Source organism: Acipenser ruthenus, chromosome 27 (assembly GCF_902713425.1).
Source record: "Acipenser ruthenus chromosome 27, fAciRut3.2 maternal haplotype, whole genome shotgun sequence".
In the NCBI taxonomy this organism is placed as follows: Eukaryota; Metazoa; Chordata; class Actinopteri; order Acipenseriformes; family Acipenseridae; genus Acipenser; species Acipenser ruthenus.
Genome location: NC_081215.1, coordinates 20,248,357 through 20,269,040, shown reverse-complemented (window position 1 = coordinate 20,269,040; position 20,684 = coordinate 20,248,357). Strand labels below are relative to the sequence as shown.

The window sequence follows — 20,684 nt, the reverse complement described above, 5'->3', positions numbered from 1 at the left end:
ATAAGTTTTGTTTTGAGGCTCATCATGTGAATTTTTACACTCCCTTTCTGTCCATTATCGTGTGTACAGTGTTCACTAACTATATGTGCAGACAGTCACTTATAAGGGGGGCTAACCTACACATATTGCTTGGAAAGTGGTAGAAGGTCAGGGTTGAAAATAACATGTTGAATGACTAAGAATAATGCATGCGTCATCATTACCAATGGGACCCAAACTAAACCTGTTAACATTGCAAAAACAATCGCTACGGTTATCAATACAAAATTAGTAGCACCATGACCCACATCCATGTAAACATGTGTGCTATATACAGAGGGACAGGTTCCTCCATAAATACCCAGATTCTGCTACTCATTAACTTGTGCTAAAGAGTGCCCTGACCACGTTTAATCACAACTGGATATATGCAAAAATTTACCATACTGGCACCTTGACTTTATCCTTGTTGACATGTGAAAATAATATGGTGGTTTCCACTGGTTTGCATAATGCAAATTGTTTGCAGCATTGAAAGAGGATACACACCTTAGAACGGATGCTTTTGTAAATAACTAACAATGATATGTTTTGTGCAGTACTAGCAGAGGAAATTGGAAAGTTAGGATAAGCTCTAATAAGTAACTTTAATTACCTGATGTTGTCAACCAAAGTAAACTGCATTCTTAAAATAATAATAATAATAATAATAATAATAATAATAATAATAATAATAATAATAAAGAAATAAAAAAAACGTATATGTCAACTCTGCAATGTGTACACTCTGGAATTTGTTCATCAAATATATTATTGATTTCTCTATATCTTATATTTACGCTCCTCCTGATTGTAATCTAATACAACCACTAGAAGTAAAAGTCCAGTTATTATTATTATTATTTTTTCCATAGTAATTGCTTCATTGTATTACTGCTGTATTTGTATTTGTGCAACACATGTTGACGGTGGAGTGGAGCTTTGGAAATGACTGTAACACTGTTTATCTCTTATAGACTGGCCTTCTAAAAAAATATTGTCCGAGATTTATATATATATTAAAAAAAAAAAAAAAAAACATACGAATGAATAAAATGCAATGAAGAATTTCTTCTTCATCCACAAAACTACAATTTTGACAGGCTCATGTCATGGAAGCAGGTTTTTAAAATGATCTGGTAAACTGATTCTACTCAAAACGTTGCTCATGACATTTGATATTCAGTTTTTTGCCTAGTCGTTTTTACCTTGTGACTGTCACCTGTAGTTTCTAACCTATTATTATTATTATTATTATTATTATTATATAATCCCTGAGCAAGTCACTTAACCTCCTTGTGCTCCGTCTTTCGGGTGAGATGTAATTGTAAGTGACTCTGCAGCTGATGCATAGTTCACACACCCTAGTCTCTGTAAGTCGCCTTGGATAAAGGCGTCTGCTAAATAAACAAATAATAATAATAATAATAATAATAATCCCCCACCCGAAAACAAAACAATAGAAAAACAATCTGATTTACAATCAGAAGTTTCTCACCAAAATAAAACACCAACACAATATATATATATATATATATATATATATATATATATATATATATATATATATATATATATATATATATATAAAGCCAGCTTTGTAAACCATGTCGTTAAGCTATACTCACTCTATTTGCAGACTAGACCCCTTACTATTGTGGCTGAAGTCTCCGCGCGTTCCCGGTGCTGCAGAGCGCGCGCCCGCTAGGGTTTCCTCTGCTCTTACTTGTAACTAGTACTGCAGGCTGTGACATCTGGGAGGCGACAGTGAGACGAACTCCGGGAAAAAAAAAACCCAACATTTTTACCTTCTTTTTCGCTTTACCCAAAATGCACGAGTACGTTTGAGTGACCATGGACCGCGTTTACTGTCATGTAATAATACAATAATATAGCGAGGAAGAAGGGGGCTAAAGGGAACTTTTAGCGGAATAAAAGGATTTACCGTTCAAAACATGGCTGTAAGGGAAGAAGGAGAGGTTTTGCACAGTAGAATCAAACACCACGATGGGGTTGGCAATGCAAACACCACGGAGAGCTTTAGGAACGGCTATGTGAAGAGCTGCGTCACCCCTTTGAAAGAAGACCACCAAAGGGGCATTTTATTTAACGTCTGTCGGTTTTGCAATGCGGATTTAACATGTTCCAAACGATTTCGAGCCTCGGCTCTTTCCTTTGGTGCATTTGTAGTTTTTGCAGTTTCTCTACTGGTTTCCAGAAACCTGCAAAGTGGACTGAGCTCTTTGCTTCTTCTGCGGACTTTGCAGTCATTTTTGCTGGGCTTTTCGCAATCACTTAGCCCCCTTTTCAGCATAGGCTGTGTATTCTTTTTTTTAACCTTGTATTTAAGGAGGAACACGAGGGAAAGTTCTAAACCCTGGCTGGTGTCGCTGCCGGCATCATGCTATTTGGGGGATTTCTTGGTTTTGCAGCTTTTGCAGTGGGAGGACAATCAGCACCAGATGCTAATGGTGGGCAGGCTGCTCTTTGTGTTGGGCTGTGTGGGTTTACTGACACTCATCCACACTTTGAAACTCAAACACAGTGTTTTGATTTTGATTTTTGCCAGTCTGGTCTGGCTCGTTTCCTTCACCAGCCTTGGCTGTTTGCCTCCCTCACTGAGACCCCTTTTGGCATGCCTGTCGGGGGTATCCGGCTCTTGCCTGGCGCTCTATTTTGATAATTATTTTCCAACAAGGGAAGCTTCACACAAGATCTCCAGCGTAGAGGAAAAAGTGCCTGTGATCAGACCCCGGAGAAGATCCAGTTGTGTTTCTTTGGGAGAAACCTCTACAAGTTATTATGGCAGTTGTAAAATGCCCAGGAGACCCTCTTTGCCTTGCATTTCCAGGGAACAGGTAGGTCTCAAAAGACAGGGAAACATGCTGTTTTGAAATGCCACCAGTGTAAGTTAGAGAGTCACCTACACTGACTGCACACCAGCAACACAGACGTTGGGGATTACTAGTAAATAACACAACGTAGTTTTACTACTGTTTCCCATTTGGAATGCAATTCCCTTTTACACATTTTAGACTGAAAACAGGTAAGTTTCATTCACATCAAACGTATAAGTCGTAGTTATAGTTCAATAAGTTAGACTGCGTGATATTCAAATTCAAGTTTAAACCAATCCGTTTTTATAGTTCTGTGCTGTGTACCCCTTCCCACCTGATTAAGTGTGTTTACTAGTGGTACTTCATTGTAATACAGGCCGACAGATATCATAATACAAAAGCAAACCCAGAAAAGCTTTTAAGTAACATAGTTTTAGCAGATTGGTATGATTACTTTGGAGTATTATAATGGTCCCGCTACAGTACACTTTCGTGTAAAATACACCCCACTTTTGTGGGTATTTGGTTTGCCTTAAAAACAAAAATAAATAAACACGAAGTGAAGCTGATTAAAGCTTTAATAAATAATCATTTGATTGTGTTTTTTTTATTTTATATTAGGGGAAATAATTGTGGTAAAGTATGTGCGATAGTCAGTCTGGTGCCTTGGGACGTGTTTCTTAATACGTAATTATTACATTTCTCTTTTTCAGTTTTTACAGTAAAAATGCATATTTAAAATACGTTATATATTTGGTATTGTAGACAATGCATAGTATATATAGTCTACACTTACGACTTTCCGTGCTTAAAAAATGTATTTATTCTTCTAGTAATAATATTGGTCAGCCAATGGATGTTTTTATAAAGCACACAAAATATATATATTAATGTATCACTGCTATTGTTACAATGTTGCCTGTTTCCCCATGGATATTTTATTGTGATTTGACCTAATTACTAAAATGCTTATATATATATATATATATATATATATATATATATATATATATATATATATATATATATATATATATATGTATATACACACACACACACATATTCCATTTATAAAGTAAGCTACACATACAGAATAATTAAAATAATAATTCAACGAACTGCAATTGTGGATGAAAAATAATGTAATAATATTAACTTGCTAGGTCACGCTTTATTTATTTTTATTTTACACAAAAAAATAAACCAAGTGACATGGAATAATGTTTTTTTTTTTCTTTTTAAGGTTTATTTTAAATTTAAATATTTAGTTCTGACATAAAACAAAATAAATATAGCCTATATAAAAACATGGCATGCTAACTAACTAGCCTCACTCTTTGTTTGGGGGAGAGGTTGTGGTGTAAATTGGCAAAAAAAAAAAAAAAAAAAAAAAAAAGGCAGTAGCAAATTATGAAATTATAATTTTAGCTTCATACCTGTGAATTTCCATCCTTCATGAGAACGAGATGTACACAGTATGTTAAGCTGCAATCTTTGCTACTCTTGACAATTTCCCTACACGTTAGGTGTGTAAAATGATGATGATGATGATGATTATTTTATTGAAGCTGCCTATTATCACACCAAATCTCTGTTAAACCTCCTCTTAGTAATGCAGTTTTATCGACTTTGACGACGTACACCACCACTAAAACAAAGTCACCTAAAAAAACAATGGGACTAAGACGTTGTATTGCTTTTGCTCAAGGGTTCTGTCAAATGTACAGTATTTATTCCAGGAAAACTAAATTGACGTGTTACATCTCATTTTTCAAGAATGTCCTAGAATAAAACCCTGCAGAACCATGTGCAAATGTGCGAAAGGCGGCCTGGGGAAATACATCAGCAAAATGTGACAAAAAACCAATCAAATCTAAACACTAGCAAGTCATATGGAGAACTTGCGCAAAACATTAACATTTACAAGCAATGCGAGACTAAACAGAATTTTAGTTTTATAAATATAGTAATTAAGTGAAACACATTTACACTGTGCAACCTGACTTGTAATAAAGTCGCTTATATATATATATATATATATATATATATATATATATATATATATATATATATATATATATATATATATATATAACTTTAAATTCAAGTTTGTCATCGGTCTAAAGTCAAGAGGTCATCACGTTGCAGACTCGAGCGAGTGACGTGAATGCATGCTAGCTGGTATAAACACTGCGCAAGATCACTGTTGCGTTGTTGTGCAGTAGTACTTGCAACGTGCACGAACGTATTTTATTCCCGTTGGATTGGGTGATTGCAGCCTCTCTTGACAACATCTTCTAATTGTTGTCATCTTGTTTTGTACCGGTGTGTTATTTAGTTGTAGTTGTAAACCTGGCAGTACTGGAGGCAAACGTATCATTTTTAAAAAAATATAATATGGTATAGAGCAATATTACATGAATATTTTAGCAGTGTGTTGGAGGTAAATGTGTAACATTGTCTTAATTTTATATCAAATTAATATTTCACTCTTCTACCCATGGCCACACTTTTTGTCATATACTGTACTAGTTAGTTTTCAGCACTACTTATATGACTAGTTTGCTTAGTACTTGCAGTAATGAATAATTTGTATACTACTTAAAAAATCATTTTTTTACCTTTTGAATCTGTATAAAATAAAATAAAGTATTTATTCTCTTGCAGATTTTTTTTTTACATGCAGGTGGTGTTTCTTTTTATGGAATGTGACAGTTACTAATTTTAATTAAAAATTGAAAATTCTGTGAAGACTTGTGCAATTAAACCTTAAGCTTAATTTTTGTTATTGTTTTGTTAATAGTAGGTAAGGGTATCAGTTATAGTTGTTTTCCTTACAGAAAACAAGTGATACATTCTATGCTCTTGAGTGTATTCTTAGTATTTCTGTTACATTACCTATACTGTTTCAGTATATTTGTGCATAGTATTCACAACTGACTCAGTGCACTTGCAGAAAGATACACCACACCTGTGACATTTGATGTCTGTTTATGTATAAACTTTGGAGCAGAATAAGGGGCTCAGTGTGGTGGAGGATAGCCCAGCCCAGCCCAGTCCAGTCCAGTTTCTCTTCTGCTGAGGTATGCAATATTCAGATGGTTGAAAACAGGGAAAAAAAGCTTACTGTAAAATTGATGTGAAGAATTTGTATAGATTGGTCAAGATCACTTAGCGGTAAAGAAATAGCCAATGCACAACATTGTTATTCAGATTATCCCTCGACTTTACCACTTGATTTCAAAAGGTGAACGGGACATGAACTTTAGAAGTTTGATGTTTATTGACAAACAGTAATGGGGAGGGGAGAGGTTTGTATTAATGCTATCTTAACTGCTGTCAAGATAAAGGAAATATTGATCTTCATGTAAACTTTTAATGGGCGTAGATCGACAGCAGTTCACTCAACACAGTGCAGTGACTCTGTATCAACTGCTTATAAGGTAAATGACTGCTAGGATAGGAAATCACAAGATGGAATGTTGTTTGTTTGGGTACTAGCTATAATTATTTCTAATACTTCATTAGCTGTTTTTTTTCGAACCAGAGGAACAGGCCTATAAATAAAAATAAGTAAAAACGGTTGAGATAGTAGCCTATAGATATTAGCCTGAAAATGCATTCCAATTTTGTTAATTCGCTGTATTATTAGACATACTTAATGCTGTATATTGTTTGTTAGGTATCGGGCAATGCCGAAACCCTGTTAAATTATTCCACACTGCATGTTCTTTATTAATGTTCCTTGTTGTAAAGGATGAATCAAGTGAACCTTAATGAATCTGTAAGGGAAAAAAAGCCTTGCACATGAAATGATTTGCTTTTTGCAATTTCATAGTTTTAGTTGCAGTCTCAAAATTCTTTGACAGAAAGCCAGCAGTGGTTTTAGAACTTAGAACTTCTATTGTTTGCAAAAGAGCAAATTTATGCACTAATACTTATTTTTGTTTATGCAACAGATATGTGGTTTCCTGTTCTTTTATCTGCCTAGCTGGGATGATTGCTTTCTAATAACACATTTGGAGCTTGCTCCTGTGCTTTCAAAAGATAGTTATTTTTTTTCTTTCTTTCTGCAGATGCTAGTGCAACATGAATCTGTGTAAATGTTTACTGCAATGTATTTAAGAATAGCATGAATGTACATTAGGCATGTCATGTGTATGAGAAAAATATTGTTTTACGTAAGCCATAATAAATGAACAGTCTCTCTCTCCACGTATACTGTTATTTAAAGTAACAAATGGTTTACTAAAAATGTGTAACAACTGACACGATTTAATATCTCTTTTTTTTTTTTTTTTTTGTAATGAAAAGTAGTTTTGAAGTTGGAAAATCATTACCCAAAATGTGACGCTAATGAATCAAGAGAACACACTGATGCTGACAAGTTACAGTGGGCCTTATATTTTTCTGAATGTAGCACTCCTTTTTCTTGAAATAGTTAAGTGGCCTGTTAAAGTGTGATATGTAAAGAGGTGATTTGCATTTATAAAAGACCATGTATTCCTTTTAAGGTTGATTTTTATCTGGAGCCATTTGTTTGTAGATGGTACTGTTGTCAACATGTGCCTGTTACCTGCTACTCAAAGCAGAAACACTTACCGTTAATTGCCAAGTTCATTATGATTCTGAAATTTGTATGTAAATAAGATACTGTGGCTACTAAACCATTGTGCAATCCTGTAGAGGTTGCTGGCAGATTAAAATAAAGCTAGAAGGACTCATGTTATGGCATTTTATTGTTTACTTTAATGTAGGTTCTTGGCATTATGTTTATAGAATGGTTATTAGCTGGCAAAGCACATGGATGTTACCTGTATGAGTGTTTATTTTAAGGCTTTTTATTGTATGTACAAACTTTAGCTTTAGCTGTGCATCTTGTGATTTCTCCAATTGTGTACAACAAGAGAAAGTCTTTCCTCTGTGCCAGCAAACTTATTGGTTTTCTATATCCTTACATATACAATATGTGTATGATACAGTCTAGACTGGGGGGCTTTAAGGTTGCATTATAGTTTTTGAGTTACGGTTTCCTTATTAAATGCTGTTCAAATAGTTTTTGCAGCTATTAAGCTTACTGTAGACTCTCGCTTGTCTCAACCAGGTCTTTGTTTCACTGTATGTGTAGGACTTAGACCATGTATTCACTGTACCTGTAGAACTTAGAGCATGGATTCACCTAGACCATGGATTACCTGTACCAGTTCATTTGTATTAATGGGATAAAAGTCATGGGATAATGACTGCTCTACGCGAAACCTGATTGGCTGTGATGATCTGTGAGGTTTATATTAATCTTTAATTCAGGCTAAATTAGATGTTTATTTAGGTCAGGGATTTTGTGGTGCAATAGATTACGAGATTGACAGAAAGAGGTGTATATACATACACTTCAGTCCAGCTGGTTTAGAATGTAATTCAGTAAGCATCATACTGCAGTTTTATAAACATACAGGTTAAAAGGCAAATGAGTCGACGGAATCCTAGCAACTAAAGGCAAATAGACTGATACGTCAATGCCACATTGATGTCAGCAGCAAGTTCCATTTGCTTGTGAACTCCTTTGTTTTACAGGACTATTTACAATGGGCCAGTTTAATGCACAGGCTATACAGGATCAGAGGGTTGCATTTTGTGTACAGACCGAAAGCACAGATGATATAAAACCCAATGAAAGCAAAAGTTTTGCAGTCAAAACTCTAATTAAAAAAACAAAAAAAAAACACAGATACAGTAAATCAGCCATTAATTGCATGTTTGTACAAGACCAAGCACTCGCAACAGTGATAACATGGCCGTGCTCTTTCAGCAGAATGTGGGGAGAAAAATCTGTGTAATTAACAGAATATACATTATTACCAAAGGGCACATTGTCAAAACCCCAACAGTCTACCCCAAATGTTGTTGGTGGATTAACAACATTACAAGACTAATTCATTGATAAATATAAAGTACAATGATAGTATTTGCACTTCTTAATTACAGTACTGTTAATTCAGGATATACCAATTTATACGGTATCTTCTATGATGACATTTATTATATTTCACTAGCTGTATTGTGTCTTTCTGTATTGAACTGATACTCTGTATTCCAGCATATTTATGAAGAAAAAGACTCGAGTTGTATACTGTAACTGAACTGTGGCTGAAAGCATTAGCATGCCAGTAAATCAACTGGACTGCATTTCACTTGCTGTACTGTTGTATCCATATAATAAGGAATACGGGCTACAGAACAGTATTTTCGCTAAAAAAAATAAGAAAAAAAAAAATACAATTTCTCATTTTTGTAGTATAAAAAGTAGGGTTATCTTTTGATATTTCTGCATCTGTACTTTTGTGTCTCAATTTAGAGGAGTGTTGTTTGTGGTAAACCGCTAGCGCGTCATCTACCTTCTGTTTCCAGTAGACAGCTTGCATGCAATAGCAGGCCATGTCAGGAAGCGTTTTAATGACCACCTGTCTTTCAGAATGGAAATGTGATCACTCAACAAAAAGTGTACAACCTTTCATTAACAGAGCAACAGTTTCAACAGTGTCAGAAGGGATCGCTGATTAGTGAGGTCCTTTAGGTCTCCCATGTGTTATTTGCTGGAAAGGATTTTGGCCTAATATATTGTAAAACCACTAACTCTCCAGAGGTGTATGCATAGCCAGCAAAAACATAGTATCAAATCATGAATAGCACTGGAATTCAGAACAGAGTGACTAGGTTTGTCCAAGAAAGGTATTATATTGCTGTCCTTAAATAATGCATGTCTTTGTCATGAGAATTAGCCAGGAAGTCTTATAACCCGTTAACCACACTCTTTGAGATATTTGCTTTTAAATGAGGTAGATAACTGCCAATTGTATTATTTTTCCCAGTCAAGTTTGATTATGGAGAAAAATAATGATTCTTTTGGTCACATTTGTAACCTAATTGTTTGCCTCTGACCATTTCCCAGAAACCATGAGCAAAAATGACTTTGTAAATAACTTTTTGTTACACAGTGAATGGTTTGTTTTTGTTCAGGGAAAAAAAAAAAACAAAAAAAAAAACACTATATATCTTTAAAAAAAAAAAATAATAATAGAAACCAGGCTTGGAAAATTTGATTTATAAGGTCGTCATCATTAATACATTTTGATATTTCTTTGGCATTGAAAAACCTTCAGTGTAAAACTATACATTCTGACGTGAGGTATTTGAATGTAGGTGTCTGTAGTTACAAGGCTGTACTGACTGTGCTGTCAGTAGTTGGCATACAGGTATGTCTCTACATCTGCAGGAATGCAAATTGAGATGAAACACACTATTGAACTTGCGTCACAGGCTCCTTTTAGTCATACAAACCAGCTATATCACTTTTCTTAGCCGATGCATTTTGAATGTGTTTTGCATACATTTCAATATACAGTTCTGCAAAATGAATCTCTTCAATGGATTAAAGGAACAGTATTTATACCCTTATCCTTAAACATGTGACCCTTATATCCAATTGCAAAGCTTTATCAGTGTAAAGGCAACAGCTATACTCTTTCTTTGGAAACACCAATACGTTATAAACTGTTCGCCATCGGTCTCTAATACAGCTATGGCCAAAGGTTTTGCATCACCTAGAGTTATAGGATTGAGACATTCATTTTTAAAAATAAACTGCGTGAACTTTAATTTAGATATTTTATTTATCATCATGTAATCAAATAAACTACAAAATAATCTTGCAAAAGTCTATCAGCAGCCATAATAGTAGTACAGTATTTTATGTTAAATTTTGAAATGTCACATTTTTCAATTTTTATCAGTTTTTCATTAGGTATATGGGAAAACTGCAAACAGTGTGTAATTCAATATGTTAACGTAACATTATTCTGCAGGTTGTATTCAACTTTATGAAGTAAAATGTGTTAACTCCTATAGGGTGCTGCAAAACTAGCTATACAGTAATACTTCTCTCCTAATTTAAAAAAAAAAAAAAAAGATATGTAAACATACTGTAACTATGATAATTATGTTTCTGAAACTGTTGCATTTATACAATTGGCTCTTTTGAAATTATTATCGTACCACACCAAGTCAAAAAAGGGTCCATGCTCCTGCAGGGCAGGTGTAGAAGAATATGTGGTTAAAACTGTGAGGTACAGTAATGAAAATGTCTCGAGGCCCCCATTGCCTCACATTGGAATTAGCCGGCCTTGGCTTACAGCAACAGTGTACAATTTAAACCCACACTATTAGAAGATGTACTATACTGTAAACCTTATACAGGGATTGCCAATCCTAGTTTTATGTTATTTTCCAAGCAGTACGTTTTACAAGCATACCATCCAGGCTGCTGCTGTTAAGAAAAACGGCTAGAATCTTTTCAGAATTGATTTGCATTCTTTGTGAAGGTTGAATTATTTAGAGTAGATAAAGAGCTTTAAGTACTGTACGTTTGGTTGTCGCTGTGTGATATTTTTTAGCTTAATTTTCTGGTCGTTATGTTTTTCGTTTTCAATAGAAGCAATGTCGTTATTTGGATTTGTGATGTTAAGTTCATAGATCATTGTTGGATGCCATTTGTTGAGCTCTTTATGTGGTTCAGGCCAACGCAGTACTATAAAAGCAATGTATCTTCCTTTTAAATTAAAACAAATCATGAACATATAGCCTATACTACAGGTATATTCCTGCTGACAGTAGATTGTAGTCCTGAAAATATTGCTGATCAGTCACCCCAATTAGCTTTGCTGTAGGTCATGTGGTCCGACTGGACTGGTTTTCAATTATTAGGTACTGTACCAGGAAGCAGAAGCAACTTTTATTCTCCAATATAGTGTTAAAACATGTCTGCATTCCCAAATAAAGTTTAAAAAACAAGCAAAGCACCACAAAAAAGGCTGTAAGACTTAAGAGTAAGACACTGATTGTAAACCTTATCACTCCCTTTAATATACAGTACTAGCTTTTTATGTTGATGACAGTCGTATAGGCTTATTGCTATACAAATATTAAATTGTGTATTTGGCTTGATGTTTGAAAGTGACATGATGTGTTTGAAAAAGGTTAACATTGCCCCACTACTTGTCCAATCACGTTAAGGATTTTTCAAAATGACATTGCATCATACTCTGTGTAAATCCTGTGCATAGAACATGCAACACAATTCTAATGTTAAACTGCATGAGATGACATCCCTTAAATGACTAAACATATGATAATCTTCCTGGTGGGGTTGCATAGCATTACAGTGCTGATGTTTGGGTGTCGTACTGAAGAGACTTGAACTGAAAATGGAGCAGGACTATTTTTTTTTTATATTGGTTAAAAAAAAAAATGGCAGAGATGGAACCCTATCATTTAAAGAATGTAACTTCTTGTAAATTAATATTTATAATTTTTTTTCCAGGCACTAGACTTTCCCCTTAGGATAACAGGAATTCACATTTTTCAGCTGTGTAATTTGCTTAATGGGAATTGGCTGGTTTTAGAGAAAGCTTTAGGACTGAAATGCATTTTAGCATATCCTGCTTCACACTTTGGGGGGAAGTGATCCAAGCCAGCTAAATCTTTTTTTGATCCCCTTATTCAATCAAAATTAAATTGCGGTTAAATACATTCAGATAGGTGAATCATTTTTTTCCCAAAATAATATTATATGTTTTCTCTAGAAATATTTGTGCATGCTTCTTGACTCAGTATAACTAGCACCCTGGTAATGGGGGATTGGTCCCAAGGGCCTCTAAATAAACCAGCTGAAAAGTAAACAGGTAATACACCAGAGATATGTGTATTGCCTTATACCTTGCAGCTCCTTTTCACCAAAGTTATTTATTGTAGCTTGGCGAACAGGATTATCCGGTCCCTTCCACATTTTTTTTTTTTTTGCACACTCCCCCTAAAGATTAAAAAAAAGGGGGGGGGGGTGCTACTGTATTTACTGTACAACTAATGGACAAGGTTTAACTTCTTAGATTACATTTTTTTGGGGGGGTGGGGGGAGATGTGTTTTACCAGCCAGTCAACTAAACATTTAATTGGATTTAATGGACGTTACGCTTTCATCAGGATTTAAATGTTTGCCCTCTAAAGCAGGAAACCTTGAGAGAATGACCTGTACCCAGTTTGGCTGCACAAGGTCAGATATGAAATAAGTAACGTGTAAGCATGTTGTATTGTGGACCTCTTTTTACTGTGTTTTGAAAGTATTTAGAGAAGTTCACAAGGGCTCAATAAATCACCTCTGGAGCTAGTGATACTCGAGTTAACTGAACTGCACATGAGATGCAAGTTGTTTTTTTAAAGCACACGTGACTGGTGGCAATTAAGACTCCTTTTAAACAGACTATAGTGTACTTTGTGTTGTTTGTTTGGTTACTGTTAAATGCAGAGTATAAATCTTATTGCTGTCTCAGTCTGCTGGAAGATGATAATAGCAAGGGAACAGTGTTAGATTACTAGAAAAAAAAGGATCCCAGTCCAGAAACACAAAATACAACTCAACAATTCTTGCGGTAGTACTTATACTTAGTACTTAAAAAGCTGCATGCTATGGGTACTGTTTAGGTATTGAAATACAGTGATTGGGTCAGTTCAGATACAGTAAAAGTGGACATAATATATATAAAAAAATGTTTCATATAGATTTTTGGGCTAAACTGTTGTTTTTTTTAGTTTTAAACTAAATTTTAAGTATATGCACAGTAAACAAATCTGTTTTTCAGTGGGATAACCCGATTGATTATATATATATATATATATATATATATATATATATAGATATATATATATATAGATATATATATATATATATATATATATAATTTAGTGGGGGTGTATTTGTTTCATTACTGCGGTCACGTCTTCAGTAAAGAATTGTTCACCTCTGAATCCTGTTTTATCTGCTTATATCTTTTTAACAGGATGTGAATGACAAAGATGGATTAATGAAGATCTGATAATCAAAAGATTTAAAAAGGGTTTAGAGTCCTGGCTTAGACATGAAACTGCCCCAAAATGGTCTAGCCCTGAGCCTTGAAAGTGGAAATGTTATGGGAGAACAATAATAGGAATTGTTGATTTAAAAACATATAAACATGTTTATGTAATAGCTTTGTAGTGTTTTTCTTCTGTTCTGCTTTCCCCATGGTCATGGGTAGAACTTTCTGTCCTAATCTTCGATTTATGCATTGCATGTATTGTAAATTGCTTGCTGATAAGTTTAAATCCCTTCTTGGCTCAGTTTAAAGAATACAAAGCACGTGAGTAAAAATAGTACTAGTAGATCTCAAAATAATGCAATAAAATATATAGATAATATTATACCTGATCCTTTTTTTTTATTTTATTTTATTTTATTTTTTTTGATAGGCACATCTCTTGGTTTGGGGAATGGTTCACTATTCCATTAGTCTGTGTGTGTTTCATTTGGTCCTTGCGGATTTAGTGTTCATTAAGTTGTTGGCTACCAGGTGTGCTTCTCATCGCAGCTTTAAAAACAGACCTCAGTACTAACCAGAACACCCCCTGCCAATCACTCCTCTTAAGCCCACCTGTGTGGTTGTCTTGTGATGGATAACCTGAGACCACCAAACTCGTTTCATGTGTGACCTGAGAGGAGAAAGGCAGGAGAGGCTAGAGAATGACTCCGCTGCACCACTAGTCCTTGTCTTATCTCCTCTTTTAACCTACAGTGTACAAGATATGTTTCTTTACCTGTATGCCCATCTATGGAAAGGTGCATAAATGATGTCACCGAAACATACTGTCCAAAGTTAGCGCTTTGTGAATACAGTACTGTATAGCCTGTATTTTCTTCCTGTTTACACAGTTAAGTGTCTTTTTCGTAAATGAATGTTCCCACCAACAGGTTTTTTTTTTTGCATACTGTATTATGTATTGTTGTATACTGGGTGCATACTTATTCTGAAGTAAAATACATATAACCTCACAATCTGTTTTCTTTGTGGTTTTGAGATTAAAGTAAAAATAAACTAACCTACTGTAGTTAAGCCAGGGCCTTTTGAGTTTGAAACTCATACCTTTGACAGGTATGGATTTGGACAGGTATGGACAGGTATGGGGCAGCAGTGTGGAGTAGTGGTTAGGGCTCTGGACTCTTGACCGGAGGGTTGTGGGTTCAATCCCCAGTGGGGGACACTGCTGCTGTACCCTTGAGCAAGGTACTTTACCTAGATTGCTCCAGCAATAACCCAACTGTATAAATGGGTAATTGTATATAAAAATAATGTGATATCTGTAAAATGTGAAATAATGTATAATGTGATATGTTGTAACAATTGTAAGTCGCCCTGGATAAGGGCGTCTGCTAAGAAATAAATAATAATAATAATAATAATAACAAGTGGATGGCTGTTACTGTGCTTGTCTCAGTAACATAGAATGCTGTAGAATTTAAGAAAGGGAACAACCCATTTTGGCATTACATTTTCTTGTATGCTTAATAAAGGCAACAATAATGTCTCTTTGGTTTACTGTACAGCTTTTTTTTTTTTTTTTACAATTATTATTTCTGATTGTATTCAAGTTTACTCAGACAATTACCAGCTCCCACACTCAACATACATTAGCAGTAAAAATGTTGGATTGTTAAAAGATGAAGGGTTAAAACCACTGGAACCAAAACCATTATTGATAATTGTTTCTACAAGCAAATAGGTGTAACTAGAGTGCTTAACTAAGTAATAAATATATGGTTTCCGCAATGAGAGACAGAAAGCAGAGGAACCTTCAGTTGTCACGTTCTCCTGCTGTAAAGCCATGTGGAATGATATAACATTGACGTCACTTAATAGTGATGTGTGTGTGTGACTGCGAGGAAAAAAAAGAAGCACATTTCACTTTTTGCCTTGTAGAATTTAGTGACTACCTGCAGTTTTGCTCAAAAGAGAGATGCGGGAACATGAAGGTGCATTGTCAACTGCTATAGACTGCTCCCAGAATTCAGCAATAGACTGTTTTATACAGTAAATGGGTATTTTAAAACAGAAGGGCAATTTTCAAATACAGGCTACACGTTATTTTTTACATTTTTACATTTTATTTTTAATCCTTAAAAACAAACAAAAAAAATCCACATAGTAATTTATTTTATTCAGACAAAGGTTGATCAGATTTTTTTTAAAAATTATTTAAGTAAACGAGATAAGGATTAGTTTTTATTGCAGCAAATCTTTTTGTAGAAACAGTACCGTCATTTATTTTTATGATTTAGTATTTAACTAATGCTCTACTAGCTATGTGTTGTTTTTGTGAGGTGTATATTTGTGTTTGTTTTTTGTGCAGGAACTGGAGATGTGTTTTGAATCAAAATGCTATATCTTTCATAACATTTTTTTATGTAAATTGTTTTATATTATTTCTGTCTATGAATAATTGTATAGTTGTATGTTCCATTAAAGCATAGCATTAGCACAAAGCAATTACCTAATACCGATTTTGTTGCAGACACAATAGCTACTGTATAGACCACTTTTAGCTGCATATTATTTGCAACATTTTCTATTGGGGTGTACTTTGACAATGTTATTTTATTCCATAGAGATGCACAGTAAAATGATTAAGCCTTGCCTTTTATATTGCTAAAAGTAAATGGAAATGAAGAATAAAGTATATTTGAAGCCTTCCAAGCATGAATATGTTAACTCAACTTTTGCCAAACATTGTTTTCGGTGTCAGAAAATGCGATCCAGCCTTCAAATTTGGAGTAAGACATTAAAACAGTTTGAAGGGGCTGTATGATGCATATATGTTTTGGTTACAAGTAGAAATATAATTTCATTGGCATGGGGTTAGTAGTGGGTAATCAAAATGCCCTAACCTTACCCCAAAGCCAAAGGTATGACATTTCTACTTGGGATCCCAACATCCTAAGCCGATGGATGGGGTCATATTTCTACAATACTCCTAAACTTTTTTTTACAAATCAGTTAGGAATGCTATGTTAGAATAAGGAAAACAGACTTGATTTGCTGAGAGAAAGCAGAAACAGCTTAGGAATGTAAGCAGACACTAGTCATTGCTGAGAGTTTATTAAATAGGGCTTAGCAGTGCGCTTTATGGTGTCTTTCAAGTGTAAGCAAGACGACTGTGCTGATTTAGAAGTATAGAAGTTAGTGACCCTGTGCTGAATCAGTTGTAATAAAGACGGGTCATGTTACATAATAACACAGGAGGATAAAAAGTACATTAGCTCTTTAACACGGGACTCGTGGTAGCTTTGGGATGGGAATGTTGAAACTGCTTTTAACTTGGGTACATTTATTGCTATTCTGATAAAATGTTTTTCTTCTTAACAAGGCATATTTTAATACATTAATGAATTATTCTCGGATGGTTTTGAAGTTACTTTCAGAAAGACCTATCTAAGTGCAATTAAAATAAGTTTGCGGCAACAGCAGTTGCATGTAAGATTGGTTAATCTTTGTTTTGATGACTGACTTACAACTGTAATATTGACAACACCACAGCACTTGCAGTAATCTGTTGACTTGTTTATTCAGTTAGGTATACATTCCTATATAAATATAGACACACATGTTAATAACCTTTTTTTTTTTCGTGGCTGCAGACAGCATTGTGTTTGTGAAAGGGTTAAGATACACAGTGTTTTGTGTTTCTCTGGCTGCAAACCGAAACAGGATGCAGTGACTGCATTGTCAGACTGCTGGTGTGAGTGCAAACAGATGAGGAAATGCTGGAGCAGGCACTCCAGAACTCTGACTGTTGCCTTGGAAACCGTTTGCGTCATGATCACTAGCAATTAGCTTGCAGCTCTTTATTTTTGATGATAGCTTTTGCAGGGCTCAGCTCAACTGCAGTAGCTGACGGCAAAGAATAAGTGACCTCTGACAGGACTCTTACAGTCCTGTAGAAAAGAGCCATAAAGTGCAAGACTGGGTGCTCTCCTATAGCATGCTATATTGTACGTTGTTCAGTATGTACTGTTTTGTGATACGGGCTAACAGATGTGTGTATAACAGTACACTTTTTTGTGTTCATTTAAATGTATCTATGTTAAAGTTTGGCTTTTAAAAAGTATTTTAGAAAATGCGTTTCTCAAACTAAATGAAAAATTATGTTATGTTAAATTACTCTACTATATTTAACATGTAACATGATTTTGGGTTAAAATGGGACTTGCTGCTTTCAAATTACAGTACTTATCAGATAGGATTGGCTCACATCACAGTATTTATCCAGTGTATGATTTTGCAGTATGAATGACTGATGCTTCTGTTATTGCAGTATATAGAACAGTGGTATTGCAATTATTATTATTATTATTATTATTATTATTATTATTATTATTATTATTATTATTATTTCGATAAAGATCATCACTATAAACTCCTTTGCAGTATATAGAACCTTTTTGTAAAAAAGAAAAGCATTTTGGAAGGTTTTATTGGTGATGTACAGTATCTTGTTTTATGCTAGTTTTTTATTTATTAATTTATTTATTTAGGTCTAGAAAAGGACAAATACTAAAAAAAAAAAAAAAAAAATCCACCTCACTACTACGTGCTGAGGTTAAACAGTTGTTGTCTGATTTCCTAGGTTTGAGTCGCTGGGCTGGAAAATAAAGAACTTCACAGACTAATGTTACAAATAGAATAATGTTACAAATCGGCTTAGTATACACTGCAAAAGGTGAATGGTTACAGTTTCATACTTATCTTTGACATTTAAAGCACGTTGCAGCCTGTTGCTTAATACTTTATCTAATTGCACAACCATAGATATATTTTTTTACAATTTATTCTGGAGGCAAGAGCCTCTCAATTGTGTTTTAAGGTAAAAATGAACCAAGTATGTCTCATGATGCAGCATGTTTAAAGTATGTTTATATAACTAACAAACATTCTGCATACAATGTATTGATGTATTAGATGGGACTTCTGTGATGTTTTTATTTTTACGCATAGTCTACATTTAATATTTCATGATATTAGTTTCGTGTACTACTTTTTGTGTACTGTATTGTGAGATCAGACATTGTATTGTGTGTGTCAACACTTTACCATGCAACACCACTAATGCGTCACATATATGACAGGTTGTGGCTTTGGTCATTGAGACGTGGCCCTGGTACTATTGGCTTGTGGACCACAAAGTCACTTCCCTTTATCCAAGTAGAGAATTAAACCGGTTTTATATTGAGGTTAACAGGTGGCTTAAAACTTAAATTTCCTTGAAGGCTTAACATTTTACTTTCTGTTATATAATCCACAAAAAAACTGAATGTTATAAAAGGGGCTTGTGTGTGAATAGTTCTACAAACTGGTCGTCTTTGAAAGAGTTAAAATCAAGATTGTGTCTCATTAACACTACAATTCTACATTAGGCCAACATATACAATATGTGTGAGTATACAGTATTATGTATGACATGCAGGTGTCAGTGTGTGTGTTAGTTAGTTTTTTTTAATTTAAACAGAATAATAAAAGACTGATTTTTAACACAAGTGCCTTATCTAATATGACAACAACTAAATACTGTAAACATAAGTATGTTGAATGGCTAAATGGCTTTAATGCTAAATAGAGAGAATGGTATTGGCATTTTAGTTTTGGTACAGAGAAGAGGGCCGCCTAATTGGGTGTTAAAGAGAAACTTTTGAACAATTGGTTGTATTAAATTTACAGTACCTGAAAAATAACCCAACTTTTAAAATGTAGGTTGGCACTTCCAGATACTACAGAAAAGTGTTTTTTTTGTTTTTTTTAAGTAATAAAATGCTAATTCATATTGGCTCATTTAAAAAGAAATCGGGGGCAGTTGTATTTGTGTAAGGGATAGCATTTTGTCGCTGCAGCCTTTTAAAATGAGTAGGAAAAACAACAGACCTGGAGTAACACCTTCTAGTGCAACCCGACAATGGGCAAAAAAAGATTAATGAAAGTGCATAACATAGTTTTATCTCAATTTTAATGGGTAACCATTTTATGCCCCGAGCATCATGGGTATATCCTACTCCTGTATGTGCTTTTAGGGGCAGTTCAATACTGTACATACCGTGGTGTAATTACTCTGTATGGTTTTAATGAAACTTTTGTTCCTTTTAAAGCTTTCATGCTTGCCTACTGTCATTCTTTCTCACTGGAAAACACAGTGCCGGCACCACCGTCTTTACACCAAAAGGCTGTTACTAGGCGACTGCTGACGTCAGTCACTGCTACAGAGGAAGGTTTGTGTGTTTAGCTGCTGATGGGCAGACCTCACTGAAAAGGGTAAAACTATGAAGCACTGTTAGTCAATGCCATGAAAACCCAAACTTTAGTGTCCAAGGATAGCTCTTCTCTAAATATTCTTGCTGTGTATTACACAGAGAAGCATTTGGCAAATTGTATTTTTTCTCTCTCTTCTGCGACTGAATTAAGAGGTTTAAATCTTTCAAAATTGGTCTCCAGTCAACATCCCCTCCCCCTGAAAAAAAAAAAAAAAACTATGACGTAAGTGAGATTTCACAGAGGGGGAAAAAAAAAATCAATCTCTTGTCTCATCTAAAGTACGTTAACTGGTCTGTAATATGCAGTTCTTGGATTCACATAATCCAGAATCTACTCTGAATAAAACCAGTGTTCTTATCCGCATTTCTTAAAAATGTAGATATAGTATTACAAATTAACCTTTTATTCCTTCTCATTCTATAAATCGGACCCAGAAACAAGATAATTCATTTTATTTTAATAGATGAACAAAAAATAAATAAAACAATGAAAACTAGTAATGCCTCAGTTATAAATAAATATTTCTATAGGGTGTCTGCTGCTTTGTCTCAGTTTCTTCACTGTATGGAAATATGTGACCCCTCAAAGGTGAGCTGATTATGTCCTTGCG

General features: G+C 34.5%; 1 protein-coding gene across 1 annotated transcript in view; it reads left to right on the top strand.

The window, feature by feature from the left end:
- Positions 1-1,685: 1,685 nt before the first annotated feature.
- The window catches only part of LOC117432395 (cGMP-inhibited 3',5'-cyclic phosphodiesterase 3B-like), a 68,154-nt gene continuing 49,155 nt past the window's right edge, over positions 1,686-20,684 (top strand). Inside the window, exon 1 of the mRNA XM_059001765.1 lies at positions 1,686-2,876. Within this exon, the coding sequence (XP_058857748.1) occupies positions 1,974-2,876 (903 nt within the window). The 5' untranslated portion in view covers positions 1,686-1,973. The remainder of the gene's footprint in view (positions 2,877-20,684) is intronic.